We start from the raw sequence: 15,945 nt of genomic DNA on the forward strand, positions 1-15,945 counted from the left end.
GAGGATCCTCAAGGACCGAAGTTGGTGGTCCTCCCTTCTCTTCACACACCCATCTGCCTAAGGCCAGATATTGGCAAGAGGTCTTAGAAGTTTCGAGAATTCTAGGGCTCTAAGGGTCCCGAGTTCAAGACTTCTGTAGTTTTATGGTTCAGGAGTCAAAGATAACAGAGTTCATTGTTTTGAGGTTCTGGGGGTCCCAAATTATAAGTATTCATTCACTAAATAACCTTTGAGTAAATGCCAACTGGGTACCAAACACCTGTTGTTTCTGATGGTTACCCATTTGGGTCTTATTCCTTTAGGAGGGCTAGGGAGAGGTAAATAGCAAAAAGAAAAGGAGAAGATGACTTTCATAACAACGTAATAGTTTTCAGAACAAAACAAATGCCCACATTGGCCATGTGCAGCATTCTGCACATTCTACATTTTACATCTATCCCCCTCTCTGGCAGAAAGCGAGTAGCAAGAATACACAGAAGAACTACACAAGAAAGTTGTAAACATCACTCATAATCATGATGCTGTGGCTACTGATCTAGAGCCAGACATCCTGGAGAATGAAGTCAAGGGGGCCTTAGGAAGCTTTGCTAGCAATAAGGCTGGTGGAGGTGATGGAATCCCAGCTGAGCTGTTTAAAATCCTGACAGATGCTGCAGCTAACATGCTGCACTCAGTAGGCCAGCAAATTTGGAAAACTCAACAGTGGCCACTGGATTGGAAAAGATCAGTTTATGTTCCCATCCTAAAGAAAGCAACACCAAGGGATGTTCAAATTACTGAACAATTGGGCCCACTTCACACACCAGCAAGGTCATCCTTATGATTCTGCAGGCTAGGCTTCAGCAACACGTAAATTCAGAAGTAGCAGAAGAGCAGGTTGGCTTTCAAAAAGGTAGAGGAACTGGAGATCAAATTACCAACATTCGCTGGATCATGGAGAAAGCAAGGGAGTCCCAGAAAAACCTCTACTTCTGCCTCATCGACTACATTGAAACCTTTGACTGTGTGGATCACAACAAAATGTGGCAAGTTCTCGAGGGAATGGGAGGACCACATCATTGTACTCGTCTCCTGCGGAAGCTGTATGCAAGCCAAGAATTCACAGTTCAAAATGAACATGAAACAACTGAAGGGTTTAAGATTCAATAAGGAACGTGACAAGGCGGCATATTGTCACCTTATTCATTTAACTTCTATGCAGAGTACATCATGTGAAATTCCAGGCTGGATGAATCCAAAGCTGGAATTAAGGGTGCTGAGAGAAACAGCAACAATCTCAGATACACAGGTGATGTGACTCTGATGGCAGAAAGTGAAGAGCACTTAAGAAGCCTCTTGAGGAAGGTGAAACAGAAGAGTGTAAAAGCTGGCCTGAAACTTAACATGAAAAAAAACAACCACCACCAAACCAAAAAAACCCCTAAGATCTTAGCAATTTGTCCCATCGTTTTCTGGCAATAGAGGAAGAAGAAATGGAAATGGTGTCAGATTTTATATTCTTGGGCTCAAAGATTAATGCAGACGGTGACTGCAGCCATGAAAGTAAAAGATGCTTGCTCCTTGGAAGGAAAGCTATGGAAGGAAAGCATACTGAAAAGGTGAGAAATCACCTTGCTAACAAAGGTCTGTACAGTCAAAGCTCTGACTTTTCCAGTAGCAGTAGTATGTGAGAGTCAGATAATAAGGAAAGCCAAGTGCCCCAGAATCACACTTTGGAGAGGACTTTTGAGCATCCTTTGGATAACAAGGAGATCAAATCAATCAACACTTAAAGAAATGAATTCAGGCTCTTATAGTGTGGCCACAAAATGACAGCATAGGACTCATGGGAAAAGACCCTAATGGTGGGAAAGGCTGAAGGCAAAAGGAGAAGGGGATGGCAGAGGATTAGATGGATGGTGTCATGGAGGCAGTGAGCACAAGCTTGGACAGACTCAGGAGATGGTGGAGGACAGAAGGGCCTGGCGTGCTACAGTCCATGGGGTCACGAAGTGACAGATAGGACTGAACAACCGAACAACAAATATAAGGGGTGGAGAGGGAAAAGTCGAGGTTATCAGAGTAACATTTATAGAGCACTCTCAGGTTTGCAATACCCCAAGCTTAGGATGAAGTGAGCCTGAGTGTCTTGTCATGCCCCCAAGAGTAACACTGAAGTTAGAAAGAGGAGCAGACTGAGGGGTAGATCTAGCTTGAGGTTCTGTGGAGACATACAGGACATGGCCTATAAGCAGGGCCAGGCCTGCTACATCTCCCCACAGGCTTCCGGGGCCACTCTGAGTCTTGGGCTGTGGTTTTTCTCCATCACTATTGGCTTGAGCCCCCACAAACTGTTCCCCCCCCCCTTTGTTGTTAGGCGGACAGTGATTAGCATCCCAGTTCCATTGAATAATTGAACATAGGCTTTTGCGTAGGGAATTTTTTTTACTTCAAAGATACAGTAAGAAGGAACTGTAAAATTGAAAACTGATTTTAATTCCATTATTATGGTTTAGTTAAGTTAGATTTAATACTCCCCTCCTTTGTAAGTTTTGCTCAGGTAACCTCAAGTCACCTGAGTTATAATTCTTATCTCGTAACTTGTATCTCTATCCTTGTAACTTCACACACCACCCACATTGTGGGAAAAGATCAAGCTTAATCTAAATTGTTGTGGACTACTCCCATCTCTCAAGGTGGGGTTGTCTTATCTTTGCCTGGTGATCTTGGGGGTGAGGGGTTTATGAGTGGAGTTCTAAGGGATGCTTACTGAGATCAGAGGGTTTTTACTTTCTGGCCTTTCAGAATAAGACTCATTCCTTCAGCAGGAAATTTTGTCCCTGCATCTTGTTCATTGCCATAAAATGCCTTGTCATGCCTCAGCTTCACTTGGGGTCCCTGGCGTTCTTGAGGTCGCCATTGACCCACTTTGTTAGTAGGCTCTCTGGGAACTCTGTATGGCAGCCTGCCAATACTCCGGGCTAGCCGCTGCCCCCCACCACCTCAGTCTCTGGGAGAGGAGGCTCCACATTCAGCTCAGGGCCTCCTCAGCTGTGGGCCCACTAAGTTACTGTCCAGAGTGCTGGAGGAACTCTCTAACAGTTCATTCTCCCAGTCTCTCCTTGCTTCTGGGGGCATTGATGGGGCTGGTGGCCACAGGTGGCCTGGATTGTGACTCCCATATTCTTAAAGGCTTGCTGCTTCCAACTGGGTGGAAAACTCTGTTCCCCAGACCTAGAACAGAAAAGAACAAAGAACAAGGCCCAGAGACCGAGGCTGATGTCTTGGGGCCCCATGACCACCACACGTCCTATGCTGTGAATAAAGCAAATGGAGGAGGTTGGTGCTTACTGAGGCCTGCCTTCTGGAGATGCCAGCATGCCTGGAGAAGGGTCTGCCTGACTTGGTGGTGTGGTTAGCTGGTGGGAACCAGTCACAGAATGACCACGCATGGTCTGTTCCTCGGTCCCCTCACACACGTCTTCACTGTTTTCTCAGAAGGATCCTCATTTCTAAGGTTCTCCACATCGCATCAGCTGAGCAAACTGAAGGTATCTGGGCACATACACACCAGACCACCATCACGGCAGTCAGAGACAGGGCATGGAGGGCTGGAAAGACAACTTTGGCTGTCAGAGTCCACAGACATCTACCAAATGTCAACTGCGTACTAAGCATTGTGCTTGGTCACACGCACAGAGGCGGTAACAGAAATCACAGGAATGACTGAGAAGGCGGATAACGTGGAGAGATCAGGTGAAAGGATGGACCCATTGGGAATCCCCTCACTCAGGGGATCTGAGGCTAATGATGAGCTAGCCAAGACGCAGAGTGCTCAGAGGGGCAGAACTGTGGGAGAGCAGCATCAGAGCGGCCGCTTGTTATTCTATGCAAGGCCCCGGGCCATGGTGTCTAGAAGAAGGGGGTGCCAACCACGCATTCCAGTGCTGCAGAGCAGTCAACGAGCAGAAGGAGGAGGACCGAGGTCATAGATGATTTCAGAAAGAGCACTTTTAGTGAGCTGGGTGGAAGGCAGCTCGTAAGGGTGCAGAGACAGAGGCCATCTCTAGTCTGTCTCCATTTGTGTGAACACCTCTCCCTTCCCCTGAGTGATAGGACCCTGCTTCCTATTTCCTAGAAACAAGGATTAGTTTTCCCAAAAGGCAACTAAGTGGTCCCTGGGAGCTGTTTCACTCCTGCCTCCCTACTTGGCTTCCTCAGCACCCAAGGGCACAGAAAGTCCTGTCCAAGTAGAGTCAGGGCCTTCTGAATCACAGGTTTCTGAAGTCACCACAGCCTGCTGTGATGACCAGATGTGATTCCATATGGAGATGAGGGGGGCTGAGTCCAGAGAAGCCCATCTCCTTGCTGCCCATCCTTTCTGGGTTATGGCAAAGGACACCTCCTTTGGTTGACTGTTCAATGACTTGTAAGTGCCTCATTCAGTGCCACCATTGAACACGAACAACAGGGTGCTGGCATTAGGCTTCCCCCAGCACTCTGATAGAACACGAGCCCTGGGAGAGCAGGGAACGCTTGATTTTCATCCTTGAATCTCTAGTGGCCTGGAACATGCTAGGGGCCTGCTAAATGCCTAGTGATTGATGGTAAGGAAGGGGAGGCAGTGGAGTGCAGGTGACTCTTTCTAGCAGTCTGGCTGTGATAATGAGGAGCTGAATGGCGGCAGAAGGGTTTTTAGGTTGGGGAAGTCTTATACCTGTTCACAGGCTGAGAGACAAGCCAGGAGAGAGGGAGAGATTGAAGAGAACAAGGGCCTGGGGGAATCTGGAGGGATGGAGGACCACTGTTTAGTTAGGTCACTGTGACTAAAGGAGAAGGTGACCTCATGGAAGCATAGAACTTCACAGCCGAGATCTTAGAACCCAGAATGTTAGGCTGGGAGAGCCCTTAGAATGTGGGATGTCATGCCTGGGGGTCAACGCTGCGAGGCGCCTGAGAAGATCTTAAATCCTCAATCCCGGCCTCTGAGCCTTCCATAATCCAGCCTCCCTGTCCAAGTTTCTCTCTCACCATTCCCTTCACAGTCCACCTCCACTCTTCCCTGCCCATGAGCCTTTGCTTATACTCTCCATCACCCCTGGAATGGCCATTCCCCTCTCCTACACCTACTGACCACCTTATCTTCTTTCAAGGCCCAGCTCAGGGGCCACCTTCTCCAAGAAACAATGGAAAAACCGCTGGCTTTGGAGTCAGATCCTGGTGCTTCCATGGACTCACTGTGTGACCTTGGAAGAATCATTTCATCTCTCTGGCCTGTTTCCTAATCTGTAAGAGGAAGGGGCTGAGCTAGAAGACCTCCAAGATCCCCTTAAAGCTGCTAGGCTCTTATGATATGATGGGTCATCTAGGTGGCACAGCAGATAGAGCACCAGGCCTGGAGTCAGGAATACCTGAGTTCAAATCCAGCCTCAGACACTTACTAGCTGTGTGACCCTGGGCAAGTCACTTCTCCCTGTTTGCCTCAGTTTCCTCATCTGTCAAATGGGGACACTGGAGAAGGAAATGCAAATCCCCACCAGTATCTCTGCCAAGAAAACACCAAATGGGGTCATGGAGAGCTGTACAAGACTGAAATGACTGAATGACAACAAATGATGAGTTAGCTTCTTAGGTGTCACCTCACTCCACGTCTAGGATTATATCCAAGGAGATACAGGGGACCTGAGGCAGCGAGGTGGCAGAGTGGGCAGAATGTGGGACTTGGCCTCGGGAAGACCCATATTGGAATCTTGCCACAGACAGTGACTGTGTGACCCTGGGCAAGTCACTTACTGCCTCTGAATCTCATCTGCAATGTGAAGGGGTCCTTTTGAATAAGACAAAGCACTCTGTAAACCATAAAGTTTTAATGCTTTTGCTAGCAGAAAATAGCACTGAGAGTTTTGGGACTCCCGTGTAATTGCTATTATTACCGTCATTAATGAAGACAACCATGGTCGGAAGGGACCTTGGAGGCCCAGCCCTCTCCTTCTGCTACCCCCTCCCTTAAGAAGCTTCTTGAGGCCAGGGTTTGTGACCCACTTTTTTTGTGTCCTTTGCATTCAGCAGGCACTCAATAAATGTTCTCTTCGCCTAACTGAAGACCCGCGCTGAGATGACCCTTCAAGGCTCTCTAGTCCTTATTTTACAGAGGGGAAAACTGAGGCAGGGAGAAGGCTTTGACCAGGGATGGCCAGGGACTTAGTGGCAGAACCGGGATTCGAACCTAGGTCTCCTGACACCCCGCACAGGGTTCCTTCCACTACAACACAGGGCCTTTGACAACTGAGGGTCTACTCTACAACATAATAAAGCTTGGCTCTGTCAGGGGCTCAGATGTAGTTGGATTAAGTGATCTCTAAGCACCCTTCCCGCTCTGACTTCAACTTCCGGGGAGAAGTCAGACACGCCCATGTCGAGGTCCTGCACCTGGCGGGGGGGGGGGGGGGGGAAGCCGGGATGGGAGAGCGCATTCTCAGTCCCTACCGATGACATCATCGTACCGCTCCTAGAGCCCGGCCTCCTCCAGGCCGAGTCACCGTTCCTCACCTACCATTGGCAGAATGTGCTGCAGTCGGTCTGTCGCTAGGGGCGACGACCAATGATAGATAGAGATAGGTTAGGAGGGGGCGTGTCCATTTCGGTTGCTAGGATACCAAGTTGCAGTAGCCCTCCCCTTCTCCCTCCGCCCCTCTACGGGAAGCGGGCCAGTTAGAGAGAAGGCCCCTTTCTCCTTTGGCCAATAGAGGAGAGGGGGCGGATCTCCGTCTACCCAAGGCCAATGGGAGCGCGGTGCCTCGTGCGGACTGGCCAATGGACGTCCAGAAACCCCTGCAAAGTCGCCTGGAAACCCCCCCTTCTTCTTTTGGCTCTGCCCCTCCCCCTCCCCGCCCCGCCCCATCCCACTCCTTTCCTTTCCCTTCCCTCAGCTCGGCTAGGCTGCCGAAGGCTGACGGGAGCGGGACGGAGCCAAGATGGCGGCAGCCGACGGCGACGACTCGCTCTATCCTATCGCAGTGCTCATCGACGAGCTCCGTAACGAGGACGTCCAGGTCCGGGCCGGGGCCGGGGACTAGGGGGCTCGGGGCTGCGGGCGGCGCGGGCGGCCAGCTCGGCGTTCTTGGCATCTGAGGGCTGCGGGGGGGGGGAAGGGAGAGGGAAAGCAGGCCAATCAGCGCCCGCGTCGCTTGTCTCACGCAGCCGTGGCCCTCTGAGACATCACCCCTGATTGGACAGCGATGCCGCTGGGGAGGGGGCGCCCGGCCCGGGGACCCCGGGCCAAGCGGGTCTGTCAGGGGGCGGGGGCGCGGGCACGGGGGGGGAAGGGGGGGGGGGGTTGCCTCCGGCGCCTCCTGATTGGTCGGCACTCTCGGTTCTCACGGCGCGCAGGGGGCCGCCTGATAGGCCCGCGGAGAGCAAGGCGCCTCCTGATTGGCTCTGGGCCCGGACGGAACGCGGGGACCCCCGTGGGTGAATGCAGGGGAGCGGTCCCTGTAAGGGGCGGGGCTTAGCTCCGCCGAGGTTCCTAATTGGTGGCTTGGGGATTAAATTCCCTGCTGGGGCCGGGCCTGTCGAGGGGGCCTAGGCCGAGGTGCTTTTCCGGCCCCCCCCATTTTTCCCTTTGCCCCCCAGATCTATTCAAGGCTATGACCCCCTGGGTAGAGGAAGTACCCTCGGGGGGGGTGGTGCTTAACGGGGACCCGGGCCAATGGCCGAAGAGAGCCCGCCCCCTGGGCAGCTTTCCATTGGCGGAGGGGACAGAGCCAGGTTGAGGCTAGGAGGCCCGGTTTCGGCTTCCAAGCCCTCCCTGGGGTCTGGGCCAGGTGGGACCCCGATACGGGCATCTTGGGGTTGGGAATGCAGCAGTCAGGGTTCTCTTTTTAGCCGTGTCCTGTTTCACCGCAGAATGACCTTGGGAAAGTCACGGCCCCTCTCTGGGTCTCAGTTTCCCCATCTGTACAATGGGGATAAATTTCTATCCATAAAATAACCCTTCCCTTAGAGTCCTACTGCTGAGGCTATAGGGCTGCGCCCCCCCCCCCCAGTGGGTGCTCATACCCTAGTGTAGGGATAAAACGAGACACATAACTAATATACAGTCATATGCTATGTGGCACTTCAGAGGAAAGAAGTGCCCAAGGGAGAAAGAAGCGTGGGGGTGGGGGTGGTGGAAGGTGTCAGGGAAGGTCTCCTGAACGAGGTGGTATTGACTTGATGGGTCAGAATTCAGCAGGTGGAGGAGAGCAAGGAGGTTATTCCAGGCATAGCTTGCAAAGGCATGGAGATGGGAGGGTAGAGAATATCTACTGGGGATGGAGAGTGGGTCTTAAATAATCAGAAGAGTTTGCATCTTGTTCTCTGGGCTGTAGGAAGTCAGGAGTGCCATGGAATCTCTGCTTCAATTAGGAAGATTAATCTGGTAGCTCATAAAGGATGGCTGAGAGAGGACAGTGGGAGCCGAAAGACCTGTTAGGAAGGTCTTCTGATAGTTACTCCCTCCACCCCCCAGCCGTGTCAGCCGAGGTCACCAGTTCATCTCACAGACCATTAGAACTAGAAGTGACTTTAGGAAACACTCAGGCCAGCCCAACGATTTACATGAAGGGTCTTGTCCAGGGTCGTGCCATTAGCTGGTAAGTGGCGGAGCTGTGACTGGAATCCAAGTCTTCAGACTCTAGCTTCCAGGGCTTTTCACTAAAACTGAGCCATGATGAATTCCTTCACTTGGTTGGTAACCTTTCCTAGTTCTTCCGCAGGCCAAGAGGATCTGGTTTAGGGTTTTTAGCCTCATGATGGAAGCGTGTAGTTGGTATAGTGAAATATAGTTTTGGAATTAGAGGTCTTTGGTCCAAATCCAAACTCTTATTGAATTTTACCCTTCCAACTTTGAACAAGTTACTCAGCATTCCTGTGTCTTATTTCTTTTCTAAAATGAAGGATTTGGACTAGATGACCCCTAAAACACCGTCCCCTCCTCCCTTCCTGTTTTAAATCCTGTGATGTCTTCAATCACTGCATCACTTAATAAACATTTACTAAGTGCCTACTATGTGCCAGGCATTGTGCTAAGCTTGGTAGATAGAAAAAGAAGCAAAAGACAGTGCTTAAGCTTAAGGGGCTTATAATCTCTTGCCAGTTCCCTTACACCCTGCCAGCCAGGCTGGATGACCATTCCCTCTGCCTGAAGTGGCCTCATTCCCTTCCCTTTCCTATTCTAGATCCATTGAAATATTTCCTTCCTGGGCTTTAGATTTTTCCAGGCTTAACTTCAGTGTCATCCTTTCCAGGAAGCCTGCTCTGGTCACGTTAGCTGGAAGTGATCTCTTCTTTCTCTAATACCTCACTTGACCTTGTGCCTCTCTCTCTTAGGCATTGAAAGAGTTTATTTTCCATCATAATGGTTGGTTTTTTAATTTGCCTGCTGGATGGCTCTACAAGGTTGGAATCTAGGTCTTGATGGTCTAGAGAAGCAGCATGGTAGATGTGGTGCTAGACATGGGGTCAGGAAGACCTGGGCTCATATCCTTCTTCAAATACTTACTAGCTGTGTGATGCTGAGTGAGTCACTTAGCTTCTACGTACTTCAGTTTCCTCATCTTTAAAATAAGGTGTGGGGACTTGATGGTCTCTGTCCCTTCCAGCTCTAAATCTGTGATCATTCAGTCAGTAGACATTTGTTAAATGCCTACTGTGTGCCAGGCACTGAGCTAAGTGCTGGGAAAACAAAAAGAGGCAAAAGTCAAGTCTCTGCCCTCAAAGAGTTTAAAATCTAATGGGGGAGACAACATCTAAGCAAATATATGCAAAGCAAGCTACCTACAGGATAACTAGGAAATAATTAACAAAGGGAAAGCATTAGTCTTCCTAATTAATGCCCAGCTTTTTTTCATGGTGTTCCTGAGCTCAGAAGTCCTCAGTGACTTCCTACAGCCCAAAGACCAAGGTTCCAGCTCTTCCGCTTGTTATTTAAGACCCTCCCAGGGAGACCGTATCCTACCCTTCTAGCCTACCTGATATTACACCTCTTTATGTACCCTTAGGCCTTGGCCAAATCGGTCACCTCACCATCTTCTATAGACAGCCTGTGCTCTCCCACCTTCCTGCCTTTGCAGGTGATGCCTGGAATGATATGGTCTTAGGCTCTTCCATGGGCTCTTGCTTGATTTTGGTATCTGAGAACATTTGCTGAGTTGAGTTTGAAAGCTTCTTGTAAACCTTAAAGTTCTCCACCAGTGTCAGAGAGCATTGTTACCGTGGTGCCGAGGTGGGGTGGGGGGATCTTGGAAGGGAAATAGGCTGGAAGCCAGTTATCCCTTTGTTCAGTGGTTTCCCCATCTGCATGGTCAGGGGAGTGGATGGTTTGTGAAGGCCCTCTCAGCTCTGATCTAAGGCTGTTCTGTGGGCCTTTAGTCTTGTGTAGCTGAGCCCTGTGCTCCTGAGACACTGATGAATAACAGTCTTGTCTTCAGCGACTGTATGCTCATCTGGAGATATGAGTCACTCGTGGGAGAGTTAATTCCCACTTGCCAAAGACTTTCTGGAAGTGATGGTCGGCAGGTACTAGCTTTGTTAACCCCCTCCCATGGGAAAGGATAAAATGTGACTCATAGACTGTCACTCACTGATGGAACACTGCTGGAATTATCAGCAGGGCCTCCTGACAGGTCTTCCTGCTTGTGGTCTCTTTCCTTCTTGATTCCAGCCTTTGTGGGCGACTAGATTAGTTTTCCTAATGCATACAATTGTTTGTTCTGTTTTATAGTTAAGGAAACTGAGGCAACTGAATTGCTTCAAGCTATACAGAAATAATTCTAGAAAAGAGGTCTTAAAGGGGCCTTAGAAATAATCTGGCTGGCTTTTCTACCCCCTTTCCCCCCATGTTCTCCTGTCCTCCCAATCTCTTTCCCATGTTACTGGTGGAAATAAGCACCTCGGCCCCCTACCCCCCCAATTCTCCCTCTGGTCAGCAGACCATTAAGGGAGTCCTTTGTTCAGGTCACCACAGTGCAGTGGACAGCATGCAGCTCCTGTACTCAAGGACAGCATACGTCTAGGACGGGAATGGAGACGTGTATATGATGAAGGCAAACATTTTGGTAATGCTGTTTTGTATCCGTGATGCCATTTGACCTTCTTGACAGTTCTTTGGGTATTTTAATGTTGATGAAGTGCTTTTCCTGCTGTAGCCCCACGACTTAGGTAGACCAAGTATTATTGTGGCCATTTTACAGAAAAAGAAACTGAGGCTCAGAGAGGCGTTGACTCTCCCGGGGTTACAGAGCTAGAACGTTTTGGAGCCTGGACTTGAAGTGGAATCGCTTTCTCTGAATAATTGATACCAAGCCGTGTGTGTCATATGAGTGGTTCAGAGCAACCACAAACATTTATTAAATACCTACTGTGTTCAAGAAGCTATGCTTAGCCCCAAGAATTAAAGTCTGTAGGACCTGTGAGGAAGGAGGGAGAGAGCTCAGCCTGCCACGGAACTCAGGCTTCTGTTCCTGGTGGTGCCTGAGCAGGGCCTTGAAGACTGGCTTGGATTTCAGTGGTTGGAGAGCTAGGGGAAGTTGGACCAGTGACAGAAATGGGGCAGGAGTGACTTCAGGGCATTTCATAGGGCAGACCAGTGTGGGAGCAGGGGGAGCAAAAGCGAGAGATAGAAACTCAGCCAGGAGTGCCCTGAAAGCATGGAACCTCAGAGCTGGGAGGGGCCTGAGGACATGGAACCTCAGAGCTAGGAGGGCCCATAGAATATACAATGTCAGAGCTGGGAGGGCCCCTAGAATATACGGTGTCGGAGCTGGGAGGGCCCATAGGACACAGAAGTATGGAATGGAACCGAGTTCTGAGGTTCCATGTTCTCAGGCCCCTCCCAGCTCTGAGGTTCCATGTTCTCATGGACATAGAGTATGGAATGTCAGAGCTGGGAGGGCCTTTTAACCATAGAACATGGAGCACTGAGAACCCTCGTCCCCTGATGCCGGCCTTGTACTCTTTGCATAGGTTGCCTCTGGGGCCAGACTGTAGATACTTCTGTCTTTCTCCTGGTAAATGTTTGTTGCCGGAGCCCTCCTCCATCCCCCCAAGCATAGGCCAGGGTGCTGAGAGCCCTCGGTCATCAACTTCTGCTTTCTTCTCTAGCTGCGGCTCAACAGTATCAAGAAGCTGTCCACCATCGCCCTCGCCCTCGGCGTGGAGAGGACCCGGAGCGAGCTCCTTCCATTCCTTACAGGTAAGGGATCCTGCCTAGAAAGCTGGGGCCTCATGGGAGTGGGGTGCTGAGGAAAGGAGGCCGCTGCTGTCTGGTGAGGTGGCTGTTTGGGCAGGAAGGGACGGGGGGACCTTTCTGGGTATCGAGGGGATGGCCTCTTTTAGGGGAGACTGTAGACCTCCAGTAGACTGGGCAGGAGATCAGTGAAATGCCAAAGACCAGTGTATCTGACTTTCTGCAAGCTCTTTGACTGTCTCCAGATTTCCTTTTGGGTTCAGAGGAGATGAGATGGTGTGGGTTGGGAGGGCTTGACCGACTGAGCCAAAAGACCGTTTGGCTCGTGATGGATCGATGTCAGCGTGGAAGGAGCTCAGGTGGCAGGCCTGGGGCCCTGTTCTGGGCACCAGCATCATGAATGAACTGACGTAGTGGATGGCCAGATGAGAATCTCCTCGGATTTCTAGATCTAACAAGATGCCATTTGATAGGGATGAATTGGAAGCCTTTCTCTTTGGGTTCTGTTTCCCAAGCGCAGAATGGGCTAGAAGTGCTGGGACAGCAATTCCTGCGAGGCCGAGCTGGCCTACAGACAGACTTGCCAGGTGATCTTCAGAGTTAGCACTGCACGGGCGTCTTTTTGGTTTAATCTGGATGGGTGCTCTTCCACACCTTAGAAAAACCATCTTGGAGTGGCTGTGTGGGAAGATTGCATCATCCCTTGGCGGTACACTGTTGGTCAGTGTGGATCTCACCACTCAGCTGGCATGGGCGTGAAGAGAGGCATGGGGTCCCTTCCTGGGGTTATCCCTGAGGCTTTTATAGCTCTGTAGGACCTGTCAGCACTTGACCTCTGCCAGAAGAACCCTGGAGAGTACAGTCACCTCTGTGCACTGAGAGGCATTTGAGGAGGAGGACAGTAATAAAAGGAATGGAATCTTCACTTGTACAAATAGAAATATAGGATCCACACAGCAGCCAGGTGGCCCAGTGGATAGAACACCAGGCCTGGAGTCAGGAAGATCTGAATTCAAATCCAGCCCCAAACATTTATTGGCCATGTGACCTTGGACAAGTCACTTCATGCTGTTTGCCTCAGTTTCCTCATCTATAAAATGAGCTGGAGAAGGAAATGGCAAAGCACTCCAGTACCTCTGCCAATAAAACCCCAAATGGGGATATGAATAGTCGGAAGCAAGTGAATGCCTCAGCGGCAGTAACGAATCCATGTGGGGGAGGTGGTCCTCTTTTCTTCTTTTCTGGTCAGACCCCATTTCGGTGGTTGGTTCAGATCAGGACCTGCATTTTACGGAGGACTTTGACAAGCCAGAGTAGGCCCACAAAGGCTGAGAGTTTTGGAGATCAGGCTAAATGGAGAACAGTTGAAGGAACTGTGAATTTTTGGTCTAGAAGAAACATGAGGGGGTGGGATCTGGGAACATTGTTACTATCATTAAATATCTGATGGCTCTCTGGAGGAGGAAATAGGTTTATTCTGCATAGACTGGCCTTGGAAAAAGGGAGGTGCTGTCAGATTGTTGAGAGGAGAGGGCCCTGCCTGCCAGGATGGTCCAGCAGGCTTCCTGAGGCCTTGAAAGGCAGTTGCTTGAACAGAGAGGTGGAGAATCGTGGGGAGTGTTAGGCCTCGTAGGGGTAGATTGAGGAAAGCCAGACTCCCCCGCCCGGGCTGCTTCTGCTGCCCTGCTGGAGTTAGGCCTCGAGCCCTTTGTAACAACTCACGTTTCTGCAGGGCGACCCTTTTGGACGCTTTTCTGACTCTGAGGCCGGCCTTGTTTCTGCCTCATTGTTCTGGCCTCTTTCGGTGCTAGGGAGCCCCTGGAAGCTCTCTGCTAGGGAATTGAGAGTCACGGAAGACAGATTGGGCAGGCTGTGAGAGGTCACCCAGCCTAACCGCGTCCTCAGGCCAGCTCTCCCGGGCCGGGAGTGCTCTTCGCATCTGTGCGGGGGGGCTCTTGAAGATTTGTCTTGCTGAGATCCTTTTAGCTGGGACGTTCTGTGATTCTGTGGGATTCTTTTGCTTCAGGACCTCGTCACAGGGAACGTATCTCTCTGTGAGGCCGTCTTTTCCAGGTGTTAATGGTTAGAAAGTTTTTTCATGTTGTGCTGTCTCTGCAAGCTGTGGTCTGAGCCATGTCCTCAGGGACCCAGTTTGAGTTGGTAAATATTTATTAATTGCCGAAGGTTGGTGTGCCCTCGTGCTGCTGGGGACAGAGGCACCTGCTGGGCTGCGTGAACTCAAGTCATGACGCCTGGGGGTTGGTGGCATTTCTGCTGAACCTGGAAAACTGGGCAGGGAGGGCAGCCTCTTTGTGTGGTGGGGGTCAGCGCGAGGCTCAGCTTCCAGCCCAGCAGGGAAGCAGATTTCAGCTCAGCAGAAGGAAGCATGTCTTCATATGTGTAGTCATCTGGTGGTGGAGCAGACTCTGTGGAAAGGGATTGCGTTCCTCATCCCTGGAGGTCTTCAGACAGGATGGCCACTGGTCACAGGTGCAGTGAGGAGATTGCTGTTAGAGGTTGGCATGTGTGCTCTAGCTGGCCTCTTCTGATTCTCCTCTCTGATTATAGATTCTGTAGCACTTCTGGGCTAGAAAGCCTTTTAGACAGTGTCTCCTTTACAGAGGGGGCCTCTGAGGCTGGGTGGCAGACACAGGACCTGGAGCTCAGGTGAAAGGTGAGGTGGATGAGGGAGTTGGCTCTATAGAGGCAATCATTGAAACTGCCCAGAGAGTGATCTAGAGAGGCCGTGGACTATGGCAGAGGGCTAAGGGCTGGCCATTGGGAGATCCACTTCAGGTGTAGACAGAAGGCCTGTTCAGAGAGGATGGAGGAGACCTGGATGGTGTAGAGGAGGAGAGGAGGCTGAGGGAAGGGGCAAGGTGTAAGTGGCAAATGCCTCCAGTTGAGGAGGATGAGAATTGAGAAAAGGCCTTTGGATCTGACGATGAGGAAGTCAAGAGGTCACGCTGGAATTTTAGAACTCAGGTGTATAGATATTAGGTTCCTAGACCGTTGAACTGGGAGTGTCAGAGCCAGAAGCTTGGAGGTCATTTATGCAATGTCTGCAGAGCTGTTGGGGGGGTGGGCTGAGAAGTGAATAGGTGGAAAGTTCGAGGCCCGATAGCTTGAGGGGGTGAGTGGGTCAGAGAACCCCTGGGCTGTGGGCCTGGGAGAAAGATGGCTTCCCGGAATCCCCACACCTGGGGTTCTTGGGGGTCTGCAATGAGGAGGGAGGATGGTGAGCTTGACTCTGTCCCACAGACACTATCTACGATGAAGATGAAGTGCTCCTGGCGTTGGCTGAGCAGTTGGGGACTTTCACCACCTTGGTGGGTGGGCCAGAGTACGTCCACTGCCTGCTGGTGAGTCTGGACTGGGCTGGGCATCCCTTCCCTAGGTTTGGGGTAGTCAGTTCAGCAGATGCTTAGCAGGCATCCGTTTGTGGCCCTGTGAGGTGAGAGAGGACACCATTCCCCCCTCATGGAGCTTAGAGTCTAGTGGGCTGTGATGAGAGAGGAGAGCAGGATGCTGACCTGGACACAGTGAACAGGATGTGGAGCTCTGGGGCGGGCGTGGCTCCAGGCCTGGAAGGCCCGGGGTGCTGTGCCTCCACGCCAGAGGTCTCTCTCGGTGCCGTACCATGCTGAGTTGGCTGGGGATGCCGGAGAGCCAGGCAGTGAGACCCCTTTCCTGGTGCAGCTGGGGTCATGATCCCAGCCCCAAACCCTCTCTCTGGGGCT

General features: G+C 51.1%; 1 protein-coding gene across 2 annotated transcripts in view; it reads left to right on the plus strand.

The window, feature by feature from the left end:
* The first annotated feature begins 6,878 nt into the window (after positions 1 to 6,878).
* The window catches only part of PPP2R1A (protein phosphatase 2 scaffold subunit Aalpha), a 35,226-nt gene continuing 26,159 nt past the window's right edge, over positions 6,879 to 15,945 (plus strand). The window contains exons 1-3 of one of the 2 annotated variants that reach the window (XM_021003640.2): positions 6,879 to 7,031; positions 12,121 to 12,211; positions 15,467 to 15,567. In XM_021003640.2, coding sequence (XP_020859299.1) covers positions 6,954 to 7,031; positions 12,121 to 12,211; positions 15,467 to 15,567 — 270 coding nt within the window. In that variant the 5' untranslated portion in view covers positions 6,879 to 6,953. Of the gene's footprint in view, positions 7,032 to 10,974; positions 11,076 to 12,120; positions 12,212 to 15,466; positions 15,568 to 15,945 lie in introns of those variants that run through there. The other variant, XM_078145904.1, reaches the window with a different exon arrangement.

This window comes from Phascolarctos cinereus, unplaced genomic scaffold (genome assembly GCF_003287225.1).
Source record: "Phascolarctos cinereus isolate Bilbo 61053 unplaced genomic scaffold, phaCin_HiC Scaffold_726;HRSCAF=1367, whole genome shotgun sequence".
Lineage (NCBI taxonomy): Eukaryota > Metazoa > Chordata > Mammalia > Diprotodontia > Phascolarctidae > Phascolarctos > Phascolarctos cinereus.